This window comes from Pagrus pagrus, assembly GCF_965226575.1.
Source record: "Pagrus pagrus genome assembly, chromosome: 1".
Classification (NCBI taxonomy): domain Eukaryota; kingdom Metazoa; phylum Chordata; class Actinopteri; order Spariformes; family Sparidae; genus Pagrus; species Pagrus pagrus.
Window position 1 is genome coordinate 30,762,676 of NC_140185.1, and position 11,619 is coordinate 30,774,294.

At 42.8% G+C, this 11,619-nt stretch overlaps 1 protein-coding gene across 2 annotated transcripts in view; it reads left to right on the forward strand.

The window, feature by feature from the left end:
• Positions 1-7,159, forward strand: part of LOC311259628 (semaphorin-4B-like) — a 56,776-nt gene extending 49,617 nt beyond the window's left edge. For both annotated transcript variants that reach the window (XM_084356876.1, XM_084356877.1), the window contains exons 9-15: positions 609-790; positions 1,306-1,456; positions 2,475-2,685; positions 2,864-2,979; positions 3,900-4,057; positions 5,235-5,326; positions 6,020-7,159. In XM_084356876.1, coding sequence (XP_084213002.1) covers positions 609-790; positions 1,306-1,456; positions 2,475-2,685; positions 2,864-2,979; positions 3,900-4,057; positions 5,235-5,326; positions 6,020-6,792 — 1,683 coding nt within the window. In that variant the 3' untranslated portion in view covers positions 6,793-7,159. The remainder of the gene's footprint in view (positions 1-608; positions 791-1,305; positions 1,457-2,474; positions 2,686-2,863; positions 2,980-3,899; positions 4,058-5,234; positions 5,327-6,019) is intronic.
• Positions 7,160-11,619: the final 4,460 nt, after the last annotated feature.

Here is an 11,619-nt window from a genome sequence, read left to right on the forward strand (position 1 = left end):
CAAAATGTCCTCTGCAGTTCAGTATAATTGCACCCAACTTAAATGGTTGGAGTTGAATCAAACGTTAAATCCTGTTTGGTTTAGATTAGTTGTCCAGTTTATTTCTCTAAAAATAGAGTCATAACTGTCACAGTCGCCACTTTCACTCCTAGATTCACTTCTTTGACCTCAACAGCACCCTCTAAAGTCAAGCAGGGGGAGTGCAGCTTTGATATAACAAGCATTTAAGAGTCTTGCAGGTCTTTTTTGAAGCTTTCCAACAGCTGGTAAATTGTAGCAAGTCCCAATAAAAATGTGTCTTTCTTATTAAGGGTGGGGTGGAGTGGGGTCTTCCAGTTTTCTTGGACTCCTGGTCTGTTGTCTCAGTTAAGCTCAGTTACCCTCTGGCTCCAGGATTGTTGTTCATGTCGGCTCTAATGACACAGTTGCAGTAGTAAGAAAAATCAGGGACTGTCTTAAAAATCTTCATCAGCTGCATGATGCATTCAGGTCCATGCCCCTTCACTCCGTATTGAGTCCTTAGCCATGTTCTGTTCTTGTGCAAATAAAACTTAAATGAGACATAAAGTCTTCTGTAACAAACTATAACGTACCTGAACTGTTTGCAGGGTGATAAAGGCGGCGAGCGGGTGCTGCAGAAGAAATGGACCACCTTCCTGAAGGCCCAGCTCTTGTGTTCCCTCCCCGACGACGGCTTCCCCTTCAACATTATCCAGGACATGTTTGTCCTGAAGCCCATGGGAGACAGCTGGGAGAGCACCGTCTTCTACGGCGTCTTCACCTCCCAGTGGTAAGGGAACAAAGACGAGGGTTTGTAATGCACGGGCACTTTATTTAATCTGATCTGTGTTCCAGTTTATGTTTATGCAGAAACACACAGACACGCACATGAATCTACACAGCTCACACACACAACCTCCAGCCAGTTTTTATTTAATATCTCCACTCAGACTTGGCAAGTCGCCTTTCCTTCCTTGGCTCGTCTGAATTCAGAGCAGCTGTAATGAGCTTAAACACTAACAGAAGCTCATGCAACCCCGATGTCTAATTAATGTATCAACAAAATAAAGGTTTTAATATGGAAATCATTCAAGCGCCCACTCTACAACTGTTCTCCAGTGAGAAGTTGCTGCTCCAGTTTCCTGAGTGAAATGATGAGAACTGCAGAAAGGATGGACCGGGTAGAAAAAACACGCTGCAATAAAACGGACACACATAAAGTGCGAGACTAAATCTTTAAATCGCTCCACTTTCAAAACTGCAACAGAAGTACGGAGGAGATATCAACTTTATGTGTGTTGACAGGTATAAAGGAGCGTCGGGCAGCTCAGCGGTGTGCGCTTTCACCATGGCGCAGGTGGAACGAGCCTTCAGCGGGCGCTACCGAGAGGTCAACAGGGAGACGCAGCAGTGGTACACCTACAACCATCCAGTGCCTGAACCGAGGCCCGGGGCGGTGAGTGGTCCAGACTATATCCTGTCACAAACAATTCAGTTCAGCTTCTTTTGCCTCAGCTGACCTTAACCTCAGCCTTATACTCGAGGCCATTCAAGTAGCATCCATCTCTGTTCAGTCAGAGGAAAGTTCACATGAAATTCCTAATATACATTTTTCTGATTATGTTTTACATTTTTACACAAGCGGTGTATGATACGATCCAGAACCAAACATATCCAGCTGTACCTGTAGACTGATTTCTGGCCTTTTCAATAAGTGAGCTTGATGTAAAGCAGATGTTCTCCTTTTCCTTTCTAATGAAAGAATCCAACAGCACTGTCGTACTGATTTTCTGCCTAACTGTTCATGAGTCCCTGGAGCAAAAGAAATGCCTAAGAGCTTAAAATGAGAAGATATTAGCTTAAAAAACAAGTCAAAGACTTCTTTATCAGCCGATTCTGTCTTTGTTTCCAGTGATACCTCACCCTGAACATTATGCTTTCAGCTAACATCACAGTCATTCATACATGAAAACATAAAATTATCAACAGATTGTGAAGAAATAGCAGTTTTGATGTTATGTCTTTTTATTGCGTTGCTGAGATATCTACTAAAGTTAGCATGCTAACCAGCTTTTCTCAGCCCGTTGTGGTCCAAAGCTCCTGGGTGCTAGCGGTGTAAACTATAACACAGACTGCTAGCTACATTGCGAACCGAGCTAGCTAGCCAACGGCAGCTCTAGTTAGCGGCAGTTAGCTGTCACTCTGGTGATATGCTGCCCTCTACTTGTCTTGAATATGATTTTGAACAAAGTCACTATAAACATTGATTGCTGTGAGTAAAAAGGATTTAATGTAAACTTCTATAAACTCGCAGTTGCATTTACTGCAACAATTTAGACATTAATCTTGGGTTTAGGCATCTTGAAAGTGTTTAGATATTACTGCTAAAGAAAACAGTTTGAACGCTGTGTATCTTCGGCACCACTTGAATGAGCAGAGATTCATTTCTCATTTCTAAATTTACTCCCTCGCAGTGCGTGACCAACCACGCCCGGCAAATGGGCATCCAGTCGTCCTTGCACATGCCCGACAAAGTGCTCAACTTTGTCAAGGACCATTTCCTGATGGACAGCGTGATCCGCAGCTCTCCCCTGCTGCTGAAACGCAGCGTGCGCTACACACAGATCGCCGTGCACAAGATCCAGGGCATGGAGAGGGCCTACGACGTGCTCTTCATCGGAACAGGTACGGCTCATTACACGACAACAGTCCACTTTATGGGTTATTTTGTGGCTATTTCCATCATTTTTAAAGGAAAATCTTTCATGTATACTTTAGTGTGTTTGATTTGTTGCTTATATCCGCTCACAAATCCCCCGGCCTCCGGTATAAGTCACTTCCACTCGTCCTCTGTGTCTTCCAGATGATGGAAAGCTCCATAAGGCCATCAATGCCAACGATAAGATGCACATCATCGAGGAGATGATTCTGTTTCCCGAGCCTCAGCCCGTGCAACACATCGAGCTCGATCCTCAGAGGGTAAATCACAGCTCTTGTCATCTCAACACACCTCATAATGATGATTGTCTCTGCGTTTGTGTCAGATTGTATTTAATCTTGACCCATTTCGTACTCAGATTCGTTTTTAAGTCACTAAAAAAGTGGGAGAGCTACATTTACCGGATGCACAAACTGGTTACAGACATTTTCTTTCCGCAGCGGCGATTCCATTGAGTTTTCCTGTAAGTTATAGCACCGTCTGGAGCAGAGTTTATGATCCTCTCTGGCATTTTACCCCGAGCTAAATTTCATTACCTTTCTCTCTTTATTACATAATGGCCTCTCCCAGGGCCAAAGCAGCCAAACAGCAATCTTATCTAAGATTATGTAATTCTAAGTCCAAGATGTGTTCGGTGTGTATATTCTTAGCACCAAATAGGGATATGAGAGACAGACAGAATCCACAGGAAGTCTCATATACTGATAGATTAGATGGACTAAATTTAGCCGGTGCTTTTGGGAACACTGGGATGCGCTTTATATCAGGATCAACGTCACAGTCGTGGTGAAGATGCATCTCTGGATAATCGTATTTCCGCACAATAATACATAGTGACTCTGTAAAAAAGAACTGAAGATGAGGTCTTTGTAGCGGACACTTGTTCTCATGTGTTTTTGAGCTTATCCCAGGCCCTCTAACGACTTGGCTGACATCACAAAGAGAGAACAGCTGGCCCGTGTTAGCTCTTTGTTTTGGTTAAATTCTTCTGTTTATCTTAAGTAATTGTTTTGGCGTTGTTTCCCTTTCTGAAATCAGAAAATCTGTAATCCAAAGCAGAAGCTCTGTTCTGTTCTGTTCTGTTCTGTTCTGTTCTGTTCTGTTCTGTTCTGTTCTGCCCTCCGTTCACCTTTTTTCATGAGAGATTCGCCTCACACATGGCTTTTACCTTTTCCTGCAGGGTCTGTTGTTTGTGTCGTCCAACTCCGGGCTGGTGGAGGTTCCTGTGGCCAACTGCTCCAACTACCTGAGCTGTGGAGAGTGCGTGTTGTCCAGAGACCCTTACTGCGCCTGGACCGGGCGGCTGTGTCGGGACGTCAGGATGGCTCCACCTGACAGGTGAGAGGTCACGCACACAGGGCCACAGCATCCTCAGCTGCTCTGAAACGTTCACGTTGAGTTTTACTTTGAAAGTACAACCCTGCTTCCAAAAATATTGGGCCGCTTTAAACAACTTTCCCAGTCTCTTGATGCTCCTGTCCCAGCTTTTTTTAAAACATGATGCTGCCGTCATATTCTGAATCAGCATAAATCTATAAAAATCAATGAATTTGATGAGTGAAACAGTGAATATATTGTCTTTGTACTGTTTTTAATTGAGTATAATTTAAAAAAGGAATAGGAAGTCATCACATTCTGCATTATTTATAGTATGTTTTACACCTCATCCCAGCTTTTTTTGGAATCGGGGTTGACCAAAGGTTAATTACATTGACAAAACAAAACAAAAATAACACTGGAGATTGTCATCCATGATTTATAAGAGCAAACTGGGCCGTATGCAAGAACATTTTCATATTCTCATCCTAACTTCTCTTCAGAATGTTTTTAGTTGAATTCAACAAACTCTCTGAAGCTGCACGTTCTTGAGATTTCATGGTTTTACATTAAGTTGGATGCTAAATAACTTATTTCTAAAGCAAAGCGGTCAATGACGACTATGAGCAATGACCTGACAGGCAGGGAAATATTAAACAAGGGAATTACAACCTGTAGTCGGTGATTTTACACCGTTTGGTTCACAGAGGGGTAGGCAGCTGTCTGACCTAGAGGACCTTCCTGTTTCTCAACTAAAATATGAAAATAAAGAACTAAAATCAAAATTAATGAATGACACAGATCTTAAATAACTCACCGTATAAATCTGTTTGCATGAGTGGTTCTTGCATGAGGCCCAATGTACTCACACAATGAACAACAGGAAAAGATGCGAGGCTGGTGTTACCTCACCTCACCTCACCTGAACAGCCTTTAGATGAATGTGTTTGTCACAGTGTAATATATGAACGTGCAACCAAACAAACACTTAAAATAAGCACGCAAAAGCTCATAGTCATGTGCGACAGCAAGTAGCTTTTAACAGAGCTTTGTTCTCTGCGTCACGCTGCTGAAGCTATACTCAAAGGTTTAAAATGACGGGCTTGGATTGAGAAATGCGTGCGTCCATATACACGGTGCCTCTCATTACAGCTGCTGACCCTCACCCTGTTGTTCTGTTCGATATGTTTTGTTTCAGTCACTGGCAGCAGGATGTGGAGGAGGCCGATACATCAGCCATTTGTAACAGGACACTTCCCAGCACCAGATCGGTCAGACCAGCAGCTTCTCGTAAGTGTGACCTCTGTGTGGAGTCACCTCTGATTATAGTCATGTTGTCAGGCACCTCGTGAACACCACAACACACTCATGAAGGTGTCACATGCAGATTGTTATGAAGGCACGAAACACTGTGCAGGTCTGTGTGTAAGAGCAAAGGACTTATCCACCAAATCTTTAAAGGAATAGTTCAACATTTTGGGAAAACAAGGCTAGCTGTTTCCCCCCAGTCTTTATGCTAAGCTAAGCTAACCATTTGCTGGCTGTAGTTTCATATTCAATGAACAGATGAGAGAGGATTTTAGTCTGAAACATTAACAAATGAACTGATATCACCAACAGAATGTGAAGAAACAACAGTTTTGATATTATGTCAAAGACCGAGATATCGTCTAAAGTTAGCATGCTAAGTAGCTACCCCTTAGCTGCTTTGTTCAGATAGTAAACAATACCCTCAGTGCACGAAGCTCTCAATCAAGGCAGAGTCAGCCATCAGAAGCACTAGCTGCACGGCTAACTGAGCTAACCAAACAACGTGAGCCAAAGGTAGCAGCAGTTGGTGGTTTCTCTGGTGATATGCTGCCCCCTATTGTTTAGAGTATGAATTAACAGGTGGCCAGTTCTTACATATTGCACCTTTTTAAATATGTTTTTGCAATATTAAATATGTTTTGAAAAACATATTGTTCTTTCTTTTTTCTAAAGGTGGCGCCCACTGTAAGCTCATTACAATCCCAGCCAACACATTCAGAGTCCTGCCCTGTAAGCTGCGCTCCAACCTGGCTCAGAGGAGGTGGCGCTACAGTGACAGCGCCAGCCAGTTCCTCTACGCCACCCCGGAGGGAAACCTGGTGGTGGTGGCTCAGTCCGACAGGATCGAGACCTACGAGTGCTGGTCGGAGGAGGAGGGTTTCCGCCAGCTGTTGGCCAACTACTGTGTGAGGGCGGAGCCCCGCCAGGAAAGCACCACTCTGATTGGTCACTCACGCACACCGCACATTAAGCGAGAGGAGACCATCATCCTGCCAGGCGAGTTGCCTTCGCAGCAGGTCCACACGAAGACGTACTGGAACGAGCTGATCGTGGTGTGCGCCCTGCTGGCGTTCTCCCTCGTGGTGTTCTCCCTGTTCGTCATCTACAGGAACCGAGATCACATGAAGTCCATGCTGAAGCAGGGCGAGTGCCCCAACATGCAGCAGAAGAAGCCGAGGATTGTGGGAAAGCCCGCAGAGAGTTTACCCCTGAACGGTAACACCATCCCCGTTTCCACTTCTGATCACAAGGGCTACCAGACGTTAAATGACAACTACATCTGCAGCACGCCCACCCACGAGTCCTCGCCAGACAACAGCAAGAGCTTCTCCGAGGCCTCCGACAGGCGGCCGCTCAACGTGAAGGAGAGCCACGTGGAATACTCCCCGACCTGCCCGCGGCCCCGAGTGAGGCTCGGCTCCGAGATCAAAGACTCAATCGTATGAGAGCACAGCGTTCGCTAAAGAGATTCCACCCTGTATCTCCATGAAGGATACAGGCCACCGAGCGAAGGAGAGGAGACCCCGACATCCTTCTACATCACAGCACGTCTTTTTATTTTAGCCATCTTTGTTCTGTGATCAATGCGGAGGTCATTTTTGTTTAACCATTTCCACTCCGAAGCCAGAGGTTGGTCCGGTTTTGCTGCCTACGGGCGGGAAGAGAAGCAGCGGAGGATCATGAACCGTCGCAGCTGCTAAGAGTAGTTAACAGTCTTTGTTTGAGTCATTCTCATGGCCGCTCATGTGTGTGAGTGTGGGGCTGGGCAGTGTGGGGAAGAAAATAAGAAATAAACAGAAGATCTTCTCCCGTTATCAGTATTTATCACAGTATATCTCTTAGGTATGCAATATCCAACATTAATTTGTCTTTTGAGCTCCATCACTTAACACAATAGACACTAAATATTAAATAATAATATATTGCCCAGCCCTATCTGAGTACGTGTAAACCTGCACATGCTCTGCAGAAAAGTCTACACTTCTGCTATTATGCACACTAGAACCAAGCTACAGCTTCATGGTGACCAAGAGTTCAGGTTTAGGAGATTATAATACAAGTTTTGCCTATTCATTACGATCCACACATCACGGAAGCAAGTCAGAAGCACATTTGTTCCCTTTTGCTGAATAAATGTCACGACTGTACGAGGACGAAGACGACGAAAGATGAGGCGAGCCAGGAGAAAACGCCGCACCCTGGTTATAAATCGAGCCCTCGTAGCGAATAATTTAAAGGACTGCAACATTTAAGAAAGAAAAATGATCGAAAAACGTGATCATAATTTATGCTCCAGGGCCTAACTATTGACATTTACCTCCTGAATGTACGCTGTTGTTCAAAGAAGGTCTGCTTCATTCACACATCACTGCACCGTGGACAATTTAGGCAGCCCGTTGCTCTTCATCTCTGCTCATCTGAGACAGCCCTGTTCTTCAGTATTGACCTGCAGGCACCACGATGGGCTCATAAACTGACACAGACGTCCTGTTTCCGAGGCGAATATGGAAAAGAAACCTGACATTGTTCTGTTGAAGAAAAAAAAACAACAACACAGAGCCAAGACAAAAGGAAGACGTCCACACCTCTACCATGTTCAGGGCGGCACTGAAATCATCCCGTGCACTGTGCCAAAAAAAAACAAAACTAACTTGATTGTCTTTCTAAATGCAATAGTGCCATTCTGTTATGACCACTCCCATGCTTTGTGTTAGCATTGATCACTGTCGAAGAGCACATTGTGACGGAAACCAGAGTAGGGTTTCACAGAAAAGTAAAGTGGCACTAATAATAAACAAATGTGAAGGGCGAGGTTGGAGATTTCCCTAAGACTGTTAGCTTATAACGAAACCTTTCAGACTAATCGACTTTTCGTATAAAATCTGAACCGGGGCCAAAGGATACAGCATGGAGATCTCTTCATGTCTTCATGGAAAATATTCCAGTTTTTTCCTTCAGCTACCCTTAAAGGAGTTATATGCCTTCTTAGCAGACACTGAATCACACAGCTAGTTTGAGAACATTGAGCTTGACGAGACAATACAAACCTTTTCTAAGAGGAGACAACACAGGTGAAAATGTTTTTTGAAATGTACGCAAAATAATTGTAATATGTAATTAGATCACCTAATTTATTTTAAACATTTAATATCAGAAAACTACAAATACAAAAAATCTTTAAATTTTACCCTTCTCACCATTTTCTGTCTAAAAAAAAAAGTATATAATTTAACAATCTACATCTTTAAAGGTGCAATATGTAAGAAACATTGAAACAAAATAACTTTTATGATTAACAGAATTTGAAGAAATAACAGGTTTGGGGTTATGTCAAAGATGTCCTCCGTCTCCCATCAGTACAAAGCTCCTGTGCTCGCAGTGTAAACACCAACCAGTTGTCGAGCTAGCTGCACGGCTAACTGAGCTAACATGGTAACCGTAGCTACAATCATGGATGTATGAGCAGGATGCAGTTAGCAGCAGTTGGCAGTCACTCTGGTGAGATGCTGCTCGTATTAGAGGTGGCTGATTCTTACATATTACACTTTTTAAAGTTTTCTCTTTTTTTTTTTTATTCTTTGAGCCGTAAATCTCCACTTCAGCAGCACTTACACCAAACTAGTGTTTGACTCATATCTATATTCTGAAGATGTTTACAGAAGGGTTTGTTTATATCATTCATAGACTGATTTATAAAATATAACTTGACATTTTACTCTTAACACACGGTGAAAATTGATTTTTTTTTTTCTTTTTATGGCTGTTGACAATGTTTTCTAACTTATTGAGCGATAAAAAAAGATATCCCATAATCCATCTGTACATTTGTCAACAAAATGAAACCTGGAAATGGAAATGTATGCAAATTGACACTTTTTAATCATATAAAGCCTTATTTAAACATTTAAATATTTAATTCAGACAACCTGTAACACAAAAAATCTCATTATTCTCAGTGAGTTAACAGCTGGGAAACTTTCATGATGATACCTTTTCAGTTTAAATTTCTACCCTCACCTGTAGTGTCTCCCCTTAAGTGCTAATAAACCGAACTCCAAATGAGAAAGTCACAGAATAACTGATAACAACTGTCGCTGTCTTGGACAGATTATATTTACTGGCCTCTCGTCCGGGCTGCAGCTGCACGACTTAGTGATGTAGTTGCTCAGAACGCTGCATTAGCCTCAGTTAGCTCAATATAACCTCCCCCACCAGGTGACATTTCTCACATACATAGCATTCACCACACTCACTCAGATGTCAAGGCGACGTTAATGTGAAAGCACAAGTAATCAGGGTCTTGAATACTTCACAGGTTTGCACATGTCAGCGAAATTAGAGCGACTTCTAAGAAATGCAACTACTGAGAGACAGACGGCGTGGCTGCTACGGAAAATGATTTTTAGAAATCAGTTTAATACAGGGACCAGTGCAGCCATCACGCTCGACACTCTTGCACCCACATTTGCTTCGACTTTTGAGACTTAACAAGCAGATTTTTCCAAAGATGTAGGAAGCCGATAGTGTTGTGTAAATCTGAATGAGAAACATTTACACGGCCATAGGGACAATATGGCACCACATGTCTTAGAATAAATCACCAGTTCACTGTATCGATCAAGTAAGCCTACAGTATATATTCCAGTACCGTACAGAATTAACATTTTGCTATTTCCGACACTGAGCAGACGACAAAATGCTATGTAACTGCTACAAGTTGACAAAGTACTTGCATACTGCGCAACAGTGGTCAGTGTTTCCTTCTTTTCTCTGTTTTTTTTTTTGTTTTGTTGTGTATATACAGTATCTGTGCTTAATATTGTGTGTTTTAAGGGACCTTGTGCAAGATGTGTTGTAGAGATAGTCTTGAAACTAGAGAGTGAACACTGCTGATATTTTGTTTTCGTAGTGCTTTACTGCCTACTTCAGCGTAAACATTTCAACTCTTGCACAGAAATACTGCACATTTTCTCACCATGCTGTTAGTTCAGCACCTGGGCTGGTTTTTATCGAGCATGTCAAAGCAGGAGAGAGATCTCTACTTATCTTCATGTCATACTGAATTAAAGGGGAGCTCGATAATAAAGGAAGTAGGCCTTTTCACTCCCTTGCCGAGAGTTAGACGAGAAGATTGATACCACTCTCGTGTGTGCACGCGAAATGTGAAGCTACCACCAGCAGCCTGTTAGCTTCCCTTAGCTTAGCTTAGCTTAGCATAAAGACTGGATATCCAGAAATGGCTAGCCTGGCTCTGGCCAAAGCGTACAAAACCCGTGCAGTGACAACCTGGAGTCTCTTCGTCAACTTGGGTTTGCCAGGAAATCAACAGTCACTCCAGATGTCACTGCCCCCAGAACTTCCAATAAAACCATAATTACTTACTGAATTTACCATTCAGGCAACAATAAATTGTTAATTGTTGCATATTTTCATTAGTGAGCTTTTGATTGATTGTGTTACCTTTAGAAAGATGCAGGCTAGCCGTTTCCCCACCGTTTCTAGTCTTCTGCTAAGCTAAGCTAACCATCTATCAGAAACAGGGTGCATCTTCCAGCAAAATGCAGCTGAATTAGGCGCTCAGCTTGAGGACAGTGAATTAAAAAAAGAAACAAAGGAGTCGGCAAACAAACAGTTTTTTGTTTTTATCATTTAAATTAAGCTAACAGGCTATAGCTTCACACCACCCATACATTAAAGTGCTATCAATCTTCTCATCTAACTCTTGGCAAGAAAAGAAATAGGTCTATCTCCCGAAAGGTCTACCTACTCCCCTTATCTTGTTTGCTCACTTTACAAGCAAAGACTGACAAATTAAACCAGAGTATAAACAAGAGATTTATAACAAGAGTAAATCAGATGCTAAAAGCCTTGGTGCAGAGCATTGTCTCAACTATAAAACACCTCTCTGGTGGCTGAATACCCTGCTTTGAGATGCCTGGTGAACAACCTCACAACATATTTTCAAAATGCCTTTTTAGATCTCAAGTTGTTCTGCCTTTTAGCCATGTGCCACATTGTACACCACCCAGCAGTGACCTCACCAACAGAAATGTGGTGACTGGCATGATTGTAGCCCTCCGCGGGCACACGCAACTCCACAACTCAACACGGGTCAACAGTAGATTTACAGCTTCATCCAAGCCGCCGCTAACTTAACCTGCGAACAGTACAACTGGGAGCTTCTCAAAGTCATGTACCATTCTGCAGTCTTGCTGCTGCTTGTGTCAAAAGTGATACAATATCTAAGAATAATAATAATAATACTTCCTTAT